The sequence below is a fragment of the Otolemur garnettii genome, unplaced genomic scaffold (genome assembly GCF_000181295.1).
Source record: "Otolemur garnettii isolate 467f Iridium unplaced genomic scaffold, OtoGar3 scaffold00011, whole genome shotgun sequence".
NCBI lineage: Eukaryota > Metazoa > Chordata > Mammalia > Primates > Galagidae > Otolemur > Otolemur garnettii.
This window is the reverse complement of record NW_003852406.1, coordinates 4,917,744-4,939,751: the sequence shown is the minus strand read 5'-3', so window position 1 is coordinate 4,939,751 and position 22,008 is coordinate 4,917,744. Positions and strand designations below refer to the sequence as shown.

General features: G+C 45.4%; 1 protein-coding gene across 1 annotated transcript in view; it reads left to right on the top strand.

Moving 5' to 3' along the window:
• The window catches only part of GNB5 (G protein subunit beta 5), a 41,598-nt gene extending 24,676 nt beyond the window's left edge, over window positions 1-16,922 (top strand). The window contains exons 6-11 of the mRNA XM_003784364.2: window positions 4,764-4,907; window positions 6,875-6,966; window positions 11,138-11,186; window positions 13,671-13,767; window positions 14,973-15,139; window positions 16,356-16,922. Of these exons, the coding sequence (XP_003784412.1) occupies window positions 4,764-4,907; window positions 6,875-6,966; window positions 11,138-11,186; window positions 13,671-13,767; window positions 14,973-15,139; window positions 16,356-16,367 (561 nt within the window). The 3' untranslated portion in view covers window positions 16,368-16,922. The remainder of the gene's footprint in view (window positions 1-4,763; window positions 4,908-6,874; window positions 6,967-11,137; window positions 11,187-13,670; window positions 13,768-14,972; window positions 15,140-16,355) is intronic.
• The last annotated feature ends 5,086 nt before the right edge of the window (window positions 16,923-22,008 follow it).

Sequence of the window (22,008 nt, the reverse complement as noted above, 5' to 3'; positions counted from 1 at the left end):
GGAAATTACTGTGTCCTAAGCGGCAGCGCTTCAGAGTTGCACGCTTCACACATCTCACTGTATGTACTTTCCAGTTCTGTTTTAACAAATGCAAAAAGAAAATGCTTCAGGTGTGTGGGTTCTACTTGGAATAAACCCCAGGGGAAACAATACAACTTTATAACACTTTGACTAAGTTTACTTTAGCAAGTTGGGAAAGCATTCCATAGTTTTTCTTTTGTTTTTTGTGACAGTTTCATTCTGTCTCCCTGGGTTGCTGTGGCATCATAGCTCACAGCAACCTCAAACTCTTGGGCTTGAACAGTCCTCTTGCTCAGTCTCTGGAGTAGCTGGGACTACAGGCGTGCACCACCACGTTCAGCTAGTTTTTCTGTGTTAGTAGAAATGGGGTCTCGCTCTTGCTCAGGCTGGTCTTGAACTCTTGAACTCAAGCAGTCCACCCACCTTGGTCTCCTAGAGTACTAGGAATATAGGCATGAGCCACCATGTCTGACCCCTAGTTTTTCTTATTCACATCTGTTCAGCAAACCTCAGCACCTACCACGCACACTGCCAGATGCCCCCTGGGGCTGGGGCTGCAAGCCCATCTTTGTCCACAAGGACCTTCACCAAATCCTGTGATGATTGGACAGTGGGGATAGCTGGGGAGCTCTGAGTGGGAGAGGGGAGGGGGTGTCACAAAACTTAAGTGCTGTCAATGAAGAGGAGGAAGCTACAGTGTGAGGGAGAGGTGGGCAGGGAGCTCTGAATACCTGGGCCAGACCTTGTAGGCAGCAGGAGCCATTGCAGGGCTGAGTCAGATTTGTTTGTTTGTTTGATGAGTCAGGTTTGTTTTAAGGAGCTCACTGATGTCAGGAGGAGAGGAGAGACTGGAGGCCAGGTGGCTGGGTAATTGTTCAGTCACCGACAGCAGGGATGTTGAGGCTGAGTGCCCCCAGTTTGCACCTGTTCTTTGAGCCCACCCAGGAGTCTTGCAGACCTGTTCAGGAAGGGGTGCTGTGGCACAACCAGACATCCTTGGGCCTGAGGGGCAGCCAAAGCACCAAAGGGCATTCGGTCTGGATAAAGGGAGCCTCCAAAGTGTGCAGAAACAGTAGGTGGTCAGCCATGTGAAGTCCTTCCAGTAGAGAACCATCCACCTGGCCGTAGGTGTGGGGCAGAGGGTGAGAAAGGACTTGCTGTCTAATGAGCAGCTGGCCCTCCACAGGGGCAGCCTGGGAGGCAGAGCAGGGTGAAGGTCAGACTGCAACATCAGGTGCTGGCTCCTCTGATCCCGCCGGTGATCCGAAACAAGGTTTGGATTCGTGTGCTTCCCTGTCCTCGCCTGGAGATGAGGGTAGTAAAACATCCTCCCACACAAGGTTTCCTGAGGACTAAATGAGGTAATTGATGTAAAGTAGTACAGTCGCTGGTAAACGTTAATAAATGAATGTTAGCTCTTTGATTTTATTATTAATATTAACACAAAGCTTCAAGGATAAATCAGGCGCACCGCCTGGTTTGGGTACTGCTGAACCTCACGGTTTCTTCCAGTCCTAGAAGCTGGATGATAAAAGCAGACGGCTAGTAGGAGACTTTGCTACTGAACCACCAGTTTCCTGCATTCCAGGACAAATGAGTGACAACGTGCTAGGGGTTCTGTTTATTGCATTTCTCTGAATAAATGTTTGGTCTTTAAAATTTAATTTTACCTACCCTAGCGTGGAAGATCATAAAGATATAAAAGAATAAAGTCTTTGTTAGGAATTTACTTTTTAACTTTTAAAGTTTCTTCCTTTCTTTGATGGAAGAGTATGGGATGAAAATTTCCCAGCCTTAAAGAGAAAGACTGGGGTCGTCCTTTAAAGCGGATTGCTTGGACCTGATGTCACAAAAAGACTGTAAATTAGGGACCCTTTGTTAGGACAGGAAGGAGCACCCAGCAGTGACAGGGCCCAGTGGCGAGTGAGGGATTACAGCACATTACAAAACACGGCCCCAAAGGAAGACTCAGTTTAAGTCTTGTGTGTTCATGAGCTGCCTTTAGCAGCCCAAGCCATGTTGGGTGTATATAGGCTTGAGGGACAGCGAGGCTGAAGGAATTCCACAGATAGCCGGCAGAGGCAGTGCCAGGACAGAGCAGATTCCCTGCCTGGTAATCTATTCCCTCCTTCCAGGATAAAAGAGGAGACTCTGTGTGTGTGAAGAGGGGAGGAGAAGGGGCAGGGAGGGAAAGCAGGAGGGCTCTTCGCCAGTACCTGGAGGTGTGCTGTGGCCGGTGGGAGCACTGGGTGCTGGCAGCCTAAGGCCTGGCTCCTGTTTTATTTCCTCAGCCATCAGTAGTTGCCACCTACAGATGGCTTTCTGTCCTGGACACTTACACTGCAAGTGCCACTTCCTCATAACCTCATCACCTCCCCCAGGCCCTGCAGGGCAGCAGGAAGGTGGGGAGTAGGGAAGCCTTGCTGTCCAGGCCCCTACTCCGGATCTCCGGATCTCCGCCCCTGCTGCTCAGTACGAGCTGGCTGCAGGGCTCTGTGATGCAGTTTGTAGGCCCTGGACCTGAATCCCCACTGCCCTACTCCCAGCCCCAGGAGGGCTTGCTCAGCCAGAACCCACACCTACACTCACTAGCAGTGACAGAAATTCAAACTCCAGCTCTGCCCCGTACCTTTCCCCAGACACCCCTGTGTACCTCTACCCCTGCCGGCCATCTGTTGTACAGAGGCTCAAGAGTTTCCTACTAAAATACACTTTTTTTTTTTTTGAGACAGTCTCAAGCTATCCCCCTGGGTAGAGTGCTGTGGCATCACAGCTCACAGCAACCTCCAACTCCTGGGCTCAAGCAAGTCTCCTGCCTCAGCCTCCCAAGTAGCTGGGACCACAGGCACCCACCACAACGCCCGGCTATTTTTTGGTTGCAGCCGTCATTGTTGTTTGGCAGGCCCAGGCTGGATTCGAACCCGCCACCTTAGGTGTATGTGGCTGGCACCTTAGCCACTTGAGCCACAGGCACCAAGCCTAAAATACACTTTTGTTCTTCTCAGTCTTGTGTACAAAAGCTTCCATAGCTCCCTCTTGCCTTTAGGCAGAGTTCCCACCCTGTGAAGGGCTCACCCTGCATTCAGTGCAGACCACACTTTCTCCTGGAGTGCCCACCCTTTCCTTCCCTTTACCTGGTGGCTCTCACTCATCCTGGAAGACCAGCTCAGATACTGCCACACTGGGTTTGGGGCCCCTTCCATTCGCTTAGCAGGATCCCAGCACTTCTCACGCTGTCCCAGTTGATCCTTTTCTGCAGATGTCAACTCCCCAAGTGACCATCAGAAAAACTTTCAGTCGAGCAAAGCTAAGTTATTAGCTCTCCACAGTGAAGGAGACCCTCAGCTTGGCAGAATCTTAGTAGCGTCTCACGATGGAGGGATTTAGGAAGGGTATTTGTGGATTTCATGGTCTAGGTTGGATGATTTTAAGGTGGGTTTTGCAAGGTAGGCAGGAAACAGGTTTATGACCCCATAGTTTTGGATTGGTGAACCAGTGTGCTAAGGGTCTTGATGAGACCCTGGGCGAGCAAGCTGTTAGTCTGGATTAGCAAGTTGTGGAGTAGGTTTGCGGTCTTTTCTTCCAGGAGCCAGTATTTCTGCAGCAGGCAGCTAGGTTATTTTTACTTGGTCTCAGTATTATTTAACATAGTAACAGGAAAGTTTGCCAGGCCCAAGAATTCTTTAACACAGCAACAGGGGATTACATAAAAACTTAGGTTGGTTTCATGTTGGTTTTGTTCTTACTGTCAATCCTGTTAAGTAGAGTTCCAGGACAACAGAGACCGAGACACAAACTTTCTGCAAACCCTAAGCCTTAGCAGAGTGCCTGCACTCGGTCAGCACAGAGCAAACGTGTGTTGAATCTGCACATGGCATGAGTGTCCTCCAGCACCCATCAGTGGCCCTGGGGAGCCTCTGGGCAGCGCCCATCAGTGGCCCACCCTGCTCTGGGGAGGAGCAATAGGAAAATGTACCTAGTATGCTGCTCAGACCCCTGATGCTCCAAGTGTGGTCCCAGACCAGCATCAGCATCAGACTCTCAGCCTCCCCGCTGTGGGCTCTTTGTACTGCGAGCTGCTGAGGCTCTCTGTGCAGACACCCAAAGAGCACTCACTACGGGCTAGGCAGGTGCAGAGTCCTGTGGCCAGGACACCATCGAGATGTCCATGGTGAGGATGCCAGGATTCCAGCTCTGGAGGGAGACATATAAACACTACTCAAGGACTGAGAGAGTGTTGAAAAGATACTTTGGCCTGGGTGCAGTGGCTCGCACCTGTAATTCTGGCACTGTGAGAGGCCGAGGCAGGTAGATCACTTGAGCTCAGAAATTTGAGACCAGCTTCAGCAAGTGCAAGACCCCGTCTTTACTAAAAATAGAAAAACTAGCCAATGTCTTGGAGGGCTCCTGCAGTCCCGGCTACTTGGGAGGCTGAGGCAAGAGGATTGGGCTCAAACCTGAGCCCAAGAGTTTCAGGTTGCTGTGAGCTATGATGCCACACCACTCAACCGTGGGAAACAGAGTGAGACTTTGTCTCCAAAAAAAAAAAATAAACTCTTTTGTCTTCCTGGTAAAAGAGAAATATTTCTGTGCTTGAATCCAGATACAGTGAGATGTGTGTCCACGTGTGTGTTTAAGGAGCCAGCTTCTCCCTGTGGAACATTAAGTTGACCAGAGCATTGACTCCCCCAAACAGAAGCAATAACCACACCCACCCTCTTCCTGTCCTTTTCTGTGGGCAGATCCTGACAGCAAGTGGGGACGGCACGTGCGCCCTGTGGGATGTGGAAAGCGGACAGCTGCTGCAGAGCTTCCACGGCCATGGGGCTGACGTCCTGTGCTTGGACCTGGCCCCCTCAGAAACCGGAAACACCTTCGTGTCTGGGGTAAAGACCCAAGGAACAGCTCTAGGGCTCCTTTGTCCACTAGGGGGGCCTATGGTAGCAGTTCTTGTCCATTCATAGGACTAGATGGGACATTTCCCTAGAAGGGGTACAGGATTGTCCTTGCTCCCCACCACACCCCCTGCAGAGTGGCTGTGCTGGCTCCACGCCTCGAATGGGTGTTTGGTGGGTAGTTTACAGGGCTGGGCTGTGGCGGCCTCCTTCTTTTCTATAACTGACATTCTGCAGTCTACAGAGGGATCTAGAATGTTCTCCCTGTGAATGCTACAACTCAAGGTGCATATCCGCCACCTGTTAAAATGTCACTCCATGAATAAATAGCATAGAGTTAGCACCTGAGGGGGTCAGAGGTGAGCCAGAGGGTCAGATGGCTGCTGAGCTGAGGCAACACTGATGTGACCAGAGCTTTCTCCCTCCCCACCCCTGTTGACTGCCGTCCTCCTTCCCACCCCATGGCACAAAGAACAGAGTACGTGAAACCTCACTGGGCAGTAGTGGACACAGTGGAGACACAGCACCCAGGTTGGAGGTTTGCTCCCTGAGTAAATGTCATCCACAGTCTGGGCGCAATGCACAGTAGCACTCACACACCCAGGACATTCCAGACAGCAGAGAGAAGAGCTTCTAGTGTGTTGTGCCAGTAGGAGGTGTGAGCATTTCCGTGGACAGCCAGGAATGAGAACAGAGGACTGAGCTGGCTGACCAACCCCCAGGTCCTGCCTCACCTCGGTCAGGAGACAGTGGTAGGATAGGACAGTGACACAACAGTGTCAAATGACTTGCTGCTATGAGACATGAGGCCCTCTGCTCCAAGCTGCTCACGCCTCAGTCCTAGGAGTCAGGCTGGGGCTGTGTGACCTCTAATTGACAGGGACCCTGGTTTTTTCTGGAGTATTTGGCTGTCTGTATGTGTTTCATCCCTGTGTATTATTTCTCCTCAACTGGACTGTGTGTTTTTTAATTATTGATAGTATCCTAGATTTTATTGTCTCCCAGAGCACTAAGCTTCATCCAATTTAATGTCCTCTAAAGATCTGAAGATGCTCCTAACCTCTCTACCTGCATCTCAGCAAAGACACTGAGTGCTGAAGCCCCATGGCAGGTCCTTGCAGGTGCCACTTCATCCCACCCCTGGCTTTGAGTTGGAACCAACAATGTGGACACCAGTTTTAAGCCATTACTTTCTGACTTTTGAAGCCAGTGCACTTGACTATTGAGAGTCTGTGTTACATGCCTGAGCTTGGTGACAGGAATTCATCAAAATGCTCTCAGAACCTCTATAGTATAATTTGAAAAAACCTCAATTTATGATTCTCTGGGCTGTGTTAGCAACCCGAAGGGAGTGTTTACTTTTTAGGTGTTGAGGCAAGCCCCAGGTTTGCCCCTTGCCCACCTGGCGTGCTGCTGAGGGTGGAAGGGGCCCAGTGCACCTGGTGGTCCACCATTGCTGAGGGTTGCCCCATGCACCTCAGACAAAGCCAGGACACTTGGCTGCTCAGACTTGGGACCACCAGCCTGTTATTAGTGTCCAAGCCAGAGAGGTCCCACTGTGCACTAGCATCTGCCAGCCTTGCCCTCCAGACCTCGGAAGACAGGAGTAAAGAGAGAAAGAAAGGGAAAAAGAAGAGAAGGGCAGTGCCCCGGGACAGGGGAGGAGGGACTCTGGAGGGTCTGCCTCCACTCAGAAATGTGCCAACAAGGAAAACAGGCTGAAGGGAGCAGCTGAGCACCTTCCCTTGCTCCCTCTCATCCCAGGACCTAGTTCTGGGCTTCTAAGGGTCCACTGGCAAAGGAAAGGGGCCTTCATTTAGTAAAGTAGTCTCAGAAAGGTGTGTTGTCAGCCATTTGCTAACAAGAAATAAAGGCTCTCTGTTGAATAACTGGGACTCATACCTTGTCTAGAGACATTCCTTGCAGCAGCCATAACTCTGGGCCATTTATATTTGCAGGGATGTGACAAGAAAGCCATGGTTTGGGACATGCGCTCCGGCCAGTGTGTGCAGGCCTTTGAAACACACGAATCTGACATCAACAGTGTCAGGTCAGTGAGTAACACGCACATGTTACTTCCCTGCTGTGGGGCATTACCTGGCCTGGGGCAGCGCTTAGCCCAGGATCCACCTCCTGTGCTTAGTGAGGCCTCCCCTGCAGATGGGCTGATTTGTGATAGAAGTAAACAATGCTCCAGATCTGGTGGGGGAATTTTAATCTAATTGCACTAGGGACAGTTGATACCCTCCCTAAATTGAATTAGTATTTCTCGTCCATTCATTCAATATATTCATTAGTGAGCACATATGTGCTAAATATTGTTATGGGAACTGGGAAGACAGTGATGAACAAGACAGACAAGATCTCTACTCACCTAGAGAAGAAATACTATGCAAAACACAATATAAATTTCATTTGATACTGATAAGCACTATGAAAATAGTGTGATGGGATAGGTTATTTCTTAAACAGAGGTCAAGGATGGTCGCTCAGAGAAGGTGACATTTAAATTGAGAACAGGATGATGAAAGAGCCAGGCTTGCACAGAGTTGGGAGGAGAACACAGCTGGCCACTAGAGAGTTTTGAGTTGTGGGGGTGACTAACATGATCATGTTTTGCCTTTAAAAAAATCACTCTGGCTGTATCAAGAATAGATTCTAAGGGAGCAAGAATGGAAGTCCTGGCAGCCAATTAGAAGGTTGTCATATGAGTTCAAGAAGAAATGATGTTGGCTGGAACTAAAGAAGACACAGTAGAGACAGAAATGTCAAGAACTATGAAGGGTCTGATATTTTACCTACCTGAAGTTAACAAGTTAGGCTGCCACAGCTCAGAGATGCTGCAAGAAGTCGTGAAACTTCTGGGTCAGAAATAAAGAACGGTTTATTACACATGGCAATGGCAATAGCCAGAGTATTCGCATGTTTGTGCATGTTACTTGAGCCCTAATTCCACATGAAAAGGGCCAAGTGACACCTGCAAATGAAAAAGGATATATTGTGAGGGAAGAACCCTGAGCTTCGGGAACACAAATCTTTTATCAGGGGCAGTAAGCAGTGGCCCATTTACTAAGACAGAGAAGACTAGAGGAAGTGCAGGATGGAGGTAATTTTTTGCACATGAATTCAGGAGTTTGGAGAACTAGTTAAGTTTGAGATGACTATTATATATCCCAGCAGGCATGTCAAGGAGGCAGTAGGATCTATGAATTGGATCCAAGAAAGAGGTCAGGACTTGGCTTGTATGGAAGATGGCACTTGGAGACCAGATATAAAGTATCTTCATTATACTTAGAATCCCCAAGAATCTTCATTATATTTAGTGAGAAGACACTTGTTCCTCTTAAAGCAACAACAAAATAAGAACACTTATTTAATTTAGTAACCCCTGCCCTCAAATATGGGATAAGGAAAAAGACCATCACTTTTCTAAATGTGCAGTAACTACCTAGAAAAAACAAAGGAGTTCAATTTGGAAATTACTAAGGATGATAAATTAGCAAGATGGAAGATAAGGCCACAAAAATCAAATTTCAGTCCCTATATGTCAGTAAAGCACACAGTTGTGTCTTACTTATCTGTGTCTTATCTGTGAGGGGGATGGACCTCCTGCAGATACCAAAATCTGTGGATGCTCAAGTCCTTGATTTAAAATGCTGCAGTATTGGCATATAACCTCTGCACATCCTCCTGTGTACTTTAAATCACCTCTAGATTACCTATAATACCTAATACAGTGCAAATGCTATGTAAATAGTTGTTATACTGCCTTGTTTTTTGGAATAATGACAAGGAAAAAAGTCTGTACATATTCAGTACAGATGCAACAATCCATTTTTTAAAAATATTTTTGATGTTTTGATAAAAATATTTTGATAGATGCACAACCTGTGGATGTGAAGGACAGATACACAGCTTTAAAATGTACATTCTCTCACCCATGCTGTTCCATCTACCCCAACCCTCTTCCTTTGATCAGGTCTAAACTTAGACTTTTCTCTCTCCAGGAAGCCCCTCAGTCCCCAGTGCTGAGGTGGGTGCCCTCCTATGTAAGAGGGACCACTGCATGGCCAGTTTACTCATCCTCCTCCACTCAGGAAGTTTCTCCATAGGAAAATAAAACCTGTGAGCTCGGCCATATACACCAAGACTGGTGGGTTAAGCCCAGCCTGGGCCTGCTAAACAACAATGACAACTGCAACCAAAAAATAGCTGGGCATTGTGGTGGGTGCCTGTAGTCCAGCTACTTGGGAGGCTGAGGCAAGAGAATCTCTGAAACCCAAGAGTTGGAGGTTGCTGTGAGCTGTGATGACACAGCACTCTACTGAGGATGACATAGTAAGACTCTGTCTCAAAAAAAAAAGAAAGAAAAGAAAATCTATGGTGGTAAGCCAAACCAAGTATTTATGAATTCTTAAAGGTAGGAATAAAAGAATAGATTGATAAATGGAGAAATAAACCCATATATTTAGGAAGTACTAAATATAACTTTTTTTTTTTGAGCTTATCACTTTCTACATGGCCACACCTGGCCGCAGTAAGACTAGAATGTGGTTTTCCTTCTGCCATATGCCCAGTGTTTCTCCATAGGCCACACTGTTAGTATTGGGAATAGGATATTTCTTTATTGTAAAGGATTTTCCCTGGTAAAGGATTTAGCATCCCTGGCTGCTCAGCACTGAATTCCAATAGCACCCCCTCAGCTTGGTCACATCTAAAAAATTCTGCTTATATTTAACCCCCAGCTATAGGAGAGAGAAGAGGGCGCATGCTGGGAGGACCAAAAGTATCTTCCAGATAAACCGTGTATCCTACATTTGGGCCCTGAATCTTCTACCAGTGAGCAGAAATCACAGCTCATAGTCTCAAATGGAGTGTAATCTAGAAGTATTTTATTTTATTTATTTTATTTTATTTTATGTTTTAGTGACAGATCCTCAAGCTATAGCCCTGGGTAGAGTGCTATTGGCGTCACAGCCCATAGCAACCTCCAACTCGTGGGCATAAGCAATTCTCTTGGCGTCAGCCTCCTGAGTAGCTGGGACTACAGGTCTCCGCCATAATGCCCGACTATTTTTTGGTTGTAGTTGTCATTGTTTGGCAGGCCCGGGCTGGATTCAAACCCGCCAGCTCTGGTGTATGTGGCTGGAGCCTTAGCCGCTTGAACTACAGGCACCACCCTAGAAGTCATTTTAATTTGACACCAGAGTGTGGGTATGTCTGATACTCCTTGAATTCACGTTACTTTCAAAGATATGATGTGCCTCCACCATGATGGACTGAGCTGAAAATGGTTAGATTTCTCACCCAGACTCTCTGTTCTCCATCCCCTTCCTTCCGATCAGTGTAAGTTACACACACAAAATCAAGCTTTCCTCTCCTTTTCCAGAGGTTTTGACTCTCACCTCCCCTAGATAGGAGAGGTAATTCCATAAGCTGTTTGAAAAGGCTTCCTCCTCTAGCTTTAGTGAGCAAGAAGGCGGAGGTCACTTGTTCAAGGGAGAGGAAACAGTGGAAGATGCACAAGCCGCTGCTGTTGTGGGCAGAGTGAATGGGTTTAAAGACTTCTGTTCTCATCCTGCCTCTGGTTTATAATCTTCTGCCCACATCTCCTACCGGTCCTTGGGAAGAGAATGACTATAGCAGTAATCATCCCCATTTATTGGGTGATGGTGCTTTTTATTTGGTACCATGGCAGATTCTTTGCATGCACTATCTTATTTAATCTTCACAACAGGGCAAATGCTTTACGATCCTCACTTTTCAGAGGAGGAAACTGAGGCTGGGCAAGGTGAAGTCACTTGCCCAAAGCGTCACATGTCATAAGTGGTCACTGCAGACTTCTGAATGTGGCTTTGTACTTCTGATTCCAGTGTCTGTTCCTAACCACTTTCTTATTCCTGAGCTCTAAGCCAGGTTTGGGGAATTAGGTATGTGATTAGGGAAACCACATTTACAGGGGGCCTACCCTGTGTTCAGTGCCTTATGCAAATACACATATTATCTCACTCCTCACACCCTCTGCAAGGCCAGTGTCACCGTTCCCTATATACAAGGAAGAAAATTAGTGGCCGGGGAGCCTCCCCTTCTGCCTTCTAGTCCATGAAAGTGAAGACTGTGGTTCCAAAGCCTAGCATGGAACAACCGTCCTTTATGGTTCTGATGGGCTTGGGAATGACAACTCTAAATAAAGTGTTTTTGCCCAACTTTATCTCTGGCAGATACTACCCGAGTGGAGATGCCTTTGCTTCAGGATCAGATGATGCTACGGTATGTTTTTAAGTTACTGAGAGTTTTTCCTATTCAAAAGACAGATTTGTTAATTTAATTATTTAAAAATATTTTTTTCTGGTTACAGAAGTAGTGTGTATTCATTGAAGAAAATTGGGGGGGGGGCAAATTAAATTACCTTAATCTTCTTACCTAACAGAAATCACAGTTGGATGATTCCCTTTCAGTCTTCTTTATTTTTAAACAAAATGCTATATAATTTGCCTTTTTCACTTAGCAACATATTGTGAATATTTTTTCTTGCCAATAAATACTTTCTCCATTGTATTTTCTTTAAGATTGAATAAGATTTCATAAGTAGTATTCCATGTTTGAGATATGTATCAGTCTATAATTTTGAACAGTGTTAACTTTAATCAAGAGTGTTTTTTTTTTTCCTGTTAAAAACACTACTATAGGGCAGCACCTGTGTCTCAGTGGGTAGGGCACCGGCCCCATATACCGAGGATGGCAGGTTCGAAACTAGCCCCGGCCAAATAGCAACAAAAAAATAGCTGAGTGTTGTGGTGGGCACTTGTAGTCCTAGCTACTCAGGAAGCTGAGGCAAGAGAATCGCCTAAGCCCAGGAGTTGGAGGTTGCTGCAAGTTGTGATGACACGGCACTCTACTGAGGGCGATAAAATGAGACTCTGTCTCTAAGGGAAAAAAAAAAAAGCCAGGCGTGGTGGCAGGTGCCTGTAGTCCCAGCTACTCGAGAGACTGAGGCAAGAGAATCATCTAAGCCCAGGAGCTGCAGGTTGCTGTGAGCTGTTACACGATGGTACTCTACCAAGGGCAATAAAGTAAGACTCTATCTCAAAAAAATAACAGAAGCACTACTATAAGTAAATATTTTTTACCTCTTCCTCCAATTCTCAAACATAACTTGCAAAGCTGAAAATAGATCCAGTTTTCAAGATTTTGATACTAACTATAAAACTATGTTAACTTGTTTTTAAAGAGAAAAAATATTTTCCTATTGCCCCCAAAATATCCAATATCTTATTAAATAACAGTTTTCATTCTGATTTGCTGCTATGGAAGAAATAAGGAATAGATTAAAGAGTTTTGGTAATAATGAAATGTAAGACTCTGTAGGTCAAAAATGTATAACAAAATGTAAGAGAATACATTGTTTTGGGGTTTTTTTTTCCTGAGACAGAGTCCCACTATGTCACCCTCAGTAGAGTGCTGCAGTGTCACAGCTCATAGCAACCTCAAACTCGTGGGCTTAAGCAATTCTCTTGCCTCAGCCTTCCAAGTAGCTGGGTCTACAGGTGCCCACCACAACACCTGGCTATTTTTTTGTTATAATTGTCATTCTTTAGCAGACCGGGCCAGGTCCGACTTGCCAGCCCCAGTGTATGTGGCCAATGCCCTAACTACTGAGCTACAGGCACCAAGCCAAGAGAATACATTTTGGTATAATTCTCGCCACGTGTGTAACAGACCAGGTGGAAATCCTGCAGAAATGAATGAGGTTACATAATCATGATGAGCACCCCAATAAAAAAGAGGGTAAAATTCAGACCATATAAAGCAGTAAATCCAAAATAGCAAGTAAACACCTGTAAATGTTTTCAAAGTCACCTGTAGTCAGGGAAATGCAAGTTTAAGTGATCAGATGCCCATTTTTGCCTCTTGGATTAGCAAAGAAAGGCCCAAGGCTGGAGTTGGCGAAGAGCCTTGGATGAGGCTGGGGTCAGGATCATTGGTACCACTCCTCTAGAGGGAAGATTTGCTGTATGAATCAAGAAAAAAATCCCTCCCCTTTGGTCTGATCCTGTGCTATTTCTTGGGAACAGTTCTATTCTAAGGATTCTACTCCTTAGCTATTCTAAGGAAGATATCAGATATGTATAAAGGTTTTTGCATAAGAATAATCATCATAATGTCTGTAATAGAGAAAAATTAGCCACAATAAAAATACTTAACAGGGTATGACCAGATAGATTTTGACATATCCACATGAATAATATTCAACAAACACGTAAGTCTGTTTTTGAAAATTATTTAATAATGTGTGAAAATGCTCAAACCTATCATTAATAGAAGCAATAATGAAACATCTATCCCATTTACATATACACATACCATAGAAATACACCTGAAGGAAATAGCCCAGGCATTAGTAACTATCTCTTAAGATTTGGGGTAACTTTCATTTCCTTCTTTATGCATTTTTGAATAATTTTTTGATTTTCTGCATTAAACATGTATCCTTTCTCAGAAAAAAAGTGGTGTCTCATTTTTGTACCAGAATCTGTTTTCTGTATTTGCTGTTTCTTTCTGTCTATATCGCTGATCTACAGAGACTAAGAATTGTGACTGAGGGATCAGATAATAGGAAAAATTAACAAAGGGGTATTTCCCTTATCCCTAAAACGACACAAGCTTCTGGCCCTGCCTATAGTTCTGTGGTCATCTCATTACCAAACTGGAATCAAAGGTAAGAGTTTCTCTGTCTATTTATTCATACCCTAGTGTCGTCTCTATGACCTCCGGGCGGACAGGGAGGTTGCCATCTATTCCAAAGAGAGTATCATATTTGGAGCATCCAGCGTGGACTTCTCCCTCAGTGGTAAGATTTCACCTCAGAAATGTTCCCAGGACCTGAATGAAACCCAGGGCTCTATCAAGCTTTCCATCACCTAAGCTTTCTGTGGACCAGTATGCTAAATAATCCACATCTGCATCACTGTGCCCTCCCACTTGGCCCTGCTTCCTTCAGCTCCATTCTCTCCAGGGGGGTGAAGGCTGGACCCTCACTTAGGCTGCCCTTCAACAGTGATATGTCTGAACTTCACCATGTGCAATGCCCAAAGGCATTTTTTCCCCAGCTTCCCTTCTCCTCTTCAGACATCCCAGAGCAGGTGAAGCCAAGAGTCCTCTCTCAGTGCACTGAAACTCCTGGCTCCTCTGGCCCACAGTTAAGGCCAAGCCTACAGGCTGGGCCACTGGACCACTGAACCACTCCATTTCCCCAGACACAGCCCCATTCTGTACCTTCCTGTGTGCCATTGCACGTGATGCTGTTACTGCTGCCTGGAACATGGTCTCCCTGCCTCCCCTGCCTAACAAACTCCTACTCAGCCCTCAAGAGCCAATTCAAATGTCAGTTTGATTTTACCTCTTTAAACTCAAGTTTCACAAGTTGTTAACTACTAAGGGACTAAAACTATGTTTGTGTCTGCAATGCCCTCCCTGATCTCCCTTCCTGGCCCCCTAGCACTTCCATTGTGGCGCTTATCAGGTGATGCTGGAGTGATTTATTCCTCTCTGCCCCACGTCCTCCCAAAGGAGGATCTTCTCTGAATCCTCAGGGCAAACTATAGGTCAAGGGAGGTGGCTCACACTTGTAATCCTAGCACTGTAGGAGGCTGAGTTGGGTGGATTGCTTGAGATGAGGAGTTTGAGACCAGCCTGAGCAAGAATGAGATCCATCTCTACTAAAAATAGAAAAACTAGCCAGGCATTGTGGTGAGTTCCTGTAGTCCCAACTACTTGGGAGGCTGAGGCAAGAGGATTGCTCAAGCCCAAGAGTTTGAGGGTGTTGTGGACTATGAAGCCGCAGCACTCTACCAGGGTGACAGAGTGAGACTCTGTCTCAAAAAAAAAAAAGAGGTGGGGAGAGCATAGTGCCTGGTGTACAGTGGGCCTAAATCACTGTTTATCAAACAAATGAAAAAGAGAATGAATGAGTAAATGAGTGAGTGACAGACACAAAAAAGGGAAACAGGAAGGAAGAAACTGGCATAATAATCATGTCACCTTGCTTCCTTCAAGGTCGCCTGCTATTTGCTGGATACAATGATTATACCATCAATGTCTGGGACGTTCTCAAGGGGTCTCGAGTCTCCATCCTGTTTGGACATGAAAACCGCGTTAGTACTCTACGAGTGTCCCCCGATGGCACTGCTTTCTGCTCAGGATCCTGGGATCATACCCTGAGAGTAAGAGAGGTGTTCTCCTGTTTTCCTGTGTGTGAGAGGAAGAGGTGATGGGGCTTCTGGAGCAGAGGAGTCTGAGTAGGCAACATGGGCCTGGCCAGCCAAACAGAGCTCTGGTCTCAGCTCTGCCCACAGCTCAGAAGGAACGAGGTACCTGGGGAGATAGTGAGTGTCCCCCATATAAGTGTTTGAGCACAGAGTAGGCAACACAGTGTCATGTAGTTGAAGGAACAGTTGGGCTTAATGATCCAAAAGATTCCTTTTGTTCCCAGACATCTGATTTTAAGATTCTGGCCTTTGTCAAACCATAGACAACCAACCTCTTCTCCCTGGAGTGTGGCATTCCAAGGGTCACAGAGCCCTATGAGGCCCATTCTAGGAGGCCTGTTAAGCCCTTGAATTTTATGCCAGATTTTGTGTGTGTGTACATTTTTCCAGGAAAAGTGCCCTCCTGGCTTTCATTAGATTCTCAGAGAGAGCTCCATGACCTTGCCAAATGTTGGCTGTCCCCAACACCACCAAAGTACCCTGCTCATAAAATCAACTTTATTGCTTACCTCAGTGTGGAAGATTACAAACTTGGCAGTGGCTTAGTAGCATCTGAGATGGGAGAGCAAAGGTTTGCAGGTGTTTGAGGTCTAGTTGGAGGCAGGTCTTTTGATGAAGGGACTTATTTAGGATTGGAAAACTTGTGGCATAATACGGTTTTAAGATTGCTGGATACAGGATTAGGGGGAAGAGGATTTCAAGGAAAGTTTTGAAAAGTAAACAGTTATTTGCTGCTCTTTATTGGATCTTTTCGAAGGAGTCTTTTTTGAGTAGTCTAGTTTTAGGATAATGAGATAAAAAGATTTTTTGTGAAGTTCTTGAAATAAAAATGTTATCTGTGAGTTCATCTTCCTGGGGAAGAGTGTCCTGAATTACCAAAGTCAGGTCAGTGCACACAGCTGCAGGGCACAGAGGGTCGGTTCTCAACCTAGAGTTATCAGCGTCTGATAAGGAGACTACAGATGCCCTACCAGGGTTCACTAAGGGAGAAGGGAGTCAAGTCCAGAGCAGCACCTTTGAGTTGCTAATGTTATCCTTCTAAGGCTTGTGAGTGCCCCATTTTGGATGGAGTGCTTGTGTGCATGTGTGAATAGATGGACTTTATCTCTTTAAAGTTTTACAAGTTATTAACTACTAAGGGACTAAACATTATCTGTTTGTATCTTTACAGGTCTGGGCTTAATCATCTTCTCCCAATGTATGCGTACATACCAGAGGATAGAATCTGAAATATTCACATGTAAATAGATAATACCTCTAGAGGAGTTTAAGGCTTACTACAATTTAGCTTAAGGGAGCAACCCCACGGCCCAGAGTTCACAAAACATCTCCACTATTACTATCAAAACTGCCACCCCTAGAAATCTCCCAGTGGGAGCCTTCAACACTACAAGAATACCTTCCAGTACAGTATTTTTTATTTCAAGCACTCTTAAAAATGTATCATTTTTCATGTTGTTTTAAATTATTCTAGTCGCAACTCTTTCTGTTACCAATAGAAGTAAGCCTTTAATATATTCCATATGATTTCTTTGAATGAGATTCCTTTTCAGAGCACTTTAAAATCTGATTTTTCTTGATGTGCACTGTGAAGTTTGGAGCCTTTCTCTGGAACTGTTGGTTTAATGGACTGTATAAAGACTGTTAATTGTCTATGATAAAAGAAAATTCCAATTCTGAATGTCATTAGACAAAATTACTTTTGTAAAATGTGTTTTTGTTGTAAATCTTTTTCAGCCTCCTGTCCTCCTGTCTTTTTTTCAGATAAAGCATTTTTGTTTATGTGAACTGCTATAAATGAAGCAGAGATGGACAGGACATTTGCTTTGCAAATTATGTGGTGGCGTATCGCTGTGTCACTTGGACAGGGCATTTTCTTTAAATTGAGGGCAAAGCTGAATGCTGTTTGTAACATAAATGCTTCTGAGAGCAAGGAAAACACTTCTGTGTGGGAACATGAGACAGTAAACTCATTTAAAAACCTCTTAGTAGTATTAGTGGAAATGCTTAGGTTGAAGTGAATCTTGCCCGTATAAATTATATTTATGTATTGCATTGCAATTGTAATTACATATGCAGATTGATTGGTAGGTCTTGAATGATGTCGTTGTTCCTCTTATGTTGAGAGAAAAAGAATATAAAAAGAATTATCTTGTCTTTATCTGAAATTCTGTAAGTCCTTCTGAAGATACCAAGTATTTTTTGTTATAGGATTCCTTCTTTTCCTTTCTCTTTTTTTTTGAGATGTAGAGAGTTATTCTACATCTTATTCTTTCTGTTTTAGAAAACTCCTCATTCAAAAAGATGGGGTGAGGCTGGACGCAGTGGCTCGCTCCTATAATCCCAGCACTCTGTGAGGCCAACGAGGCAGGAGGATGACTTGAGGCCAAGAGTGTGAGACCAGCCTGGGCAACATAGAGAGACTCATCTCTATGAAAAATTAGCCAGACATGATGGCGTAAACCTGTAGTCCCAGCTACTTGGGAGGCTGAGGCAGGAGGATTGCTTGAGCCCAAGAGTTGCAGTGAGCTTTGATGACACCACTACACTACACCTTCAGTGACAGAGGGAGACCCTGTCTCTTAAGAAAAAAATGACAAAGCCCCACAACAATGGCATACATATTACTTAGGGGACTAAAAGACCACCTCAGACAATAAACATTCCTGGGTGGGGCTTGCTTTGTGGGTGGCCCAGGACTGAGGGCCAGGACCTTGCTGCACCAGAGAACCACCTGTGCCACCTCCCCTGAACTGTCTGGTCTCTTCTCTTTGTCCTGCTCCAGCCCAGTACTCTCCTAATAGTAGCTCTGGCTTTGTAGGGTCACCCCCAGGCCCTGCTTCTCAGAGCGGCCTTTCCAGTGCCAGAGCCAGGGAAAGCCATGGGGCAGTCCTGCACCTGGCACAGCCTTGGGGTGGGCCAGGCCTGCCTTCAGAAGTACCTGTTCATGTATCATGATGGGCCAGTCAGTCAAAAATCAGCCAGCCCAGCTTTTCCATCAACTCATTTTAAATAAGCCATAATAGTTATAGTCAGTCATTTGTGGAGGAGTTACTGAGGGTTTCATTATACACCAGAGAGAGAAGGATATAAGGTCTCACCTGCCTCGAAGGAACCCAGCATTAGGGAGGGAACATATTCCAGAGGGATTAATTTTTAGCACTGATGGATTCTAACCTGGGCAGGGGCTCAGGAAATAGGCACGGTGTCTGCTCAACTCCTGCCATCTGCCGAAGGGGCCCAGGCCATAGAGTCTTTCCAATGGAATTTCCCAGCTCTACTCCAGAATGTTCCAGAGTGACCCCTGGTCCAGCTGGCTGCCTTGTGGTGGCCTCCCTGTCATTCTAGCAGACCTTTTTGGTCTCTCTTCTGGCTCTCGGAAATCACAAAAGCTAGGGCAAAGGAAAGGTCTCCTAGACTAGGGGGAAATTGAAGGGTCTGTATTTGGAGGGCTGGAGAGCATCTTCAATGTATGTGCAAAGTAGCCCACGACTTTCTAACGGAAGCATTCCATAGAACACTTTCACTTTCCCCGTGGGCACTGAGCCTAAGTTGTTTAGTATATGTTGATGAGATATTTGATGAATATACTGCACCATGTGGAGACTCAAGGGTAAACTCCAAGCACTGTATTTGGCATATTGAAAAAATGCTGAGTGTAGTTTTATAATCAACTCCACACCCAGTTCCCTCTTCTTACCCCCCCCTTCACACTAAGTGGCTTAAAGGCAGCACTAGGTGGTAAAAGCCTTTACATCTCAGGCCCTCCCCCCTCCCAAAGGATGAGGACCCAGGTTCAGACCCAGCTTTATTGCTTTCACAGGACATATGATGATATCTAAATTCCTCTCAGCCTCAGTTTCCTCATCTATGGAATTAGACAGCACTTAAGTGTGACGTGGCACGCTCCCTTGGCACAGCTTCAAGAAGGGTTAATTCCCTGCTTGTCCCTCTGTCATTCCCCAGGCCCTTTCCCTTCTTACTCCTGGGGCCCCTTCTCCCCTCTGTCTTTTCCTTTCTCCTTTCTATTTCCTCCTGGGTCCCATCCTTCCCCATTCCCTTTTCCAACTCTCCTCTCCCCCATCGCCCTCCACTCCCTGTCCCACCTCTCTCCCAGTCTCCTCCCAGCACCTTACCCGCCCTCCTCTCTCTCCTCCCCTCCTCCCTGCTCCCCCTCATGGGCAGTCCCTCCCCACTCATGTATCAAATTAGTAAATACCATCACAGAGATTCATCTAGATAAGTGGTTCTCAAACTTTGAAAGCATCCTCCCTCTACTCTCTTAAAAACTATTGCAGATTTGTGTGGATTATATCTATCATTATCTGTGGCATTAGAAATTAAGACTGCAAAAAATTATAAAACAGAAGAACACAAAAGCAGACAAGCAGACGTTCCATTAGCCATCAGAGAGATCCTTTCGCCATACACCAGTACTCTCTGAGAAACTCCAGAGAAAATGAGAGTTTCAGTATTACTTTGTTTTTTGTTTGTTTGTTTGTTTGTTTATTGCCCTTGGTAGAGGGCTTTGGAGTGACAGCTCATAGCAACCTCCAACTCCTGGGCTTAGGTGATTCTCCTGCATCAGCCTCCCAAGTAGCTGGGACTACAGCCATCCACCACAACGCCTAGCTATTTTGTGTTGCAGTTTGGCCGGGGCCAGGTTTGAACCCACTACCCTTGGTATATGGGGCCAGTGCCCTACTCACTGAGCCACAGGCACCGCCCTCAGTATTACTTTGGAAATAAGTATGGAGAATCCTCAAAGAACTCAAAGTAGACCTTCCATTGGATTCCACAATCCCATTATGTGTTTCCCTTAAAATAAGACACTGTCTTATATTTATTTTTTCTCAAGGAGACACACAGGCTTATTTTCAGGGGATGTCTTCCTCTCTGTGCTGAAATGCATGGCATGGCTATGCAGATATGCTGCATAGCCACACCCATCACTAGGTCTTATTATCAGGGTAGGGCTTATATTTAACAAATGCATAGAAATCCTGCTAGGGCTTATTTTGGGGGTAGGTCTTATTTTCAGGGAAACACGGTAGGTATCTAACCAGAAGAAAAATATCATTTCATCATAAGGATATTTGCACTAAATTGTTTATCACAGCTCAATTTACAATTGCCAACATGTGGAATCAACCCAAGTGCCCATCAACCCGTGAATGGGTTAATAAACTGTGGTATATGTGTACCATGGAATACTATTCATCCATAAAAAGATGGAGACTTTACATCTTTTGTATTAACCTGGATAGAGTTGGAGAACATTCTCTTTAGTAAGGTATCAGAATAATGGAAAGCAAGTATCTAGTGTATTCAATACTAATATGAAGCTAATAGACAAATTAATACCCACACAAGAAAAAAATTCAATTTCATTCAAATGGGAGAGGAAAGAAGGAAGAGGGATTCGTGTGCTCCCACCTAATGGGCACAGTGTAAGGGTATGTGGCACACCTGGGTGAGGGGCACTACGACAGGGACCTTGCCTGATAAACACAAACATTGTAACCTAATCGTTTGTACCCTCAGATCAATCTGAAAAAAAAATTTCAGTTATGAAAATAGTTCTGACCTTGAGGAACCCCTGAAAGTGTCCTAGCAACTCTGGATCCTACTCTGAGAACAGCTGATCCAGCTTTTCCAGCCCCTGTGCGAGACTTCCCAAGACATCAAGGCCCTAGGAGGAGCTTGGAAAAGAAGCGGGAAGAGACAGACTCGGGTAGTTGAGGAGGGAAGCCTCAGAGGAGGCTTTGGAGCAACGAGGGCCTGCAGAGGAAGTTGCTGAGGGGCACAGAGAGACGGTAGGAGGGGCTGAAGACAACTGGGCCCTGTGAGCTGCTAGAAATATTTTCAAAGGAGGACATCTGGGAGCCTGGGGTAAGCACAGCACATAGGTTAAAAGATTAAAGTAGGGCAAGGGTTAGGGCCACATTGCCCCAAGCCTGGGAGAGCAGACTAAGCCAAACTCATCCAGTCACTAACAGGCCCTTGCCCTGGAGATGTGGACTGGGTAGGGGGAGATGCCAGGAATTCTGATGAAGTGTGGTGGGGAAGCCTGAGAGTGAAGCTAAACCTCTTATCCTCTCATCTGTGATAGGAGAACATTGAGTCACTGTTCAGGGCATGCCACAGACCCCTGTTCCTAGACAGGACTTAGCTGGGGCCAGGCTGGCCTTCAAAGATGGCTGATCTCCACAGGGGACTGTAGCCTCCAGGGCGATGCCTCAGGACCAATGCAGTGAAAGAAATGAAAGATTTAATATGTTTGCATCATTATAAAAAGGATGAGTGGGGAAGGTTAAGGGTTGGTTAATGGATACAAAGTTACAACTAGATAGGAATAAGTTCTGGTGTTCTACAGCACTGTGGGTGACTATGGGTAATTTATCATATATTTTCCAGTAACTAGAAGAATTTTGGATTTTCCTGTCAACCTAAATAAACAAGAGAGGCTCTATAAAAGAAGATACTTATTTGGGAATTGGGCATTGCAATGGGAATGTGTATGCCATAGTAAACCATGTATGTATTCAGGGAAGTAAAGGATAACAAAGGTTTTTAAAGGGAAAAATGAGAATTACATAATTGAAATAATTATTTGTGGCTACAAAGATCAATAATGGGCCATGCCAGTGTGAGGTTGGACAGCCAGTTGCTGGACAGATGGCCTTGCAGAGATATTTGCGTATGGTTGCAGTGGCCTTTGTGCAAGATGATATTTTTAACATCTTTTGCGATACTTTTTGTTATCAGACATACAAGCATGAGAACTTTTCTTTGTGGCCTTCCTTGGATGTAGTTTTCAAGGT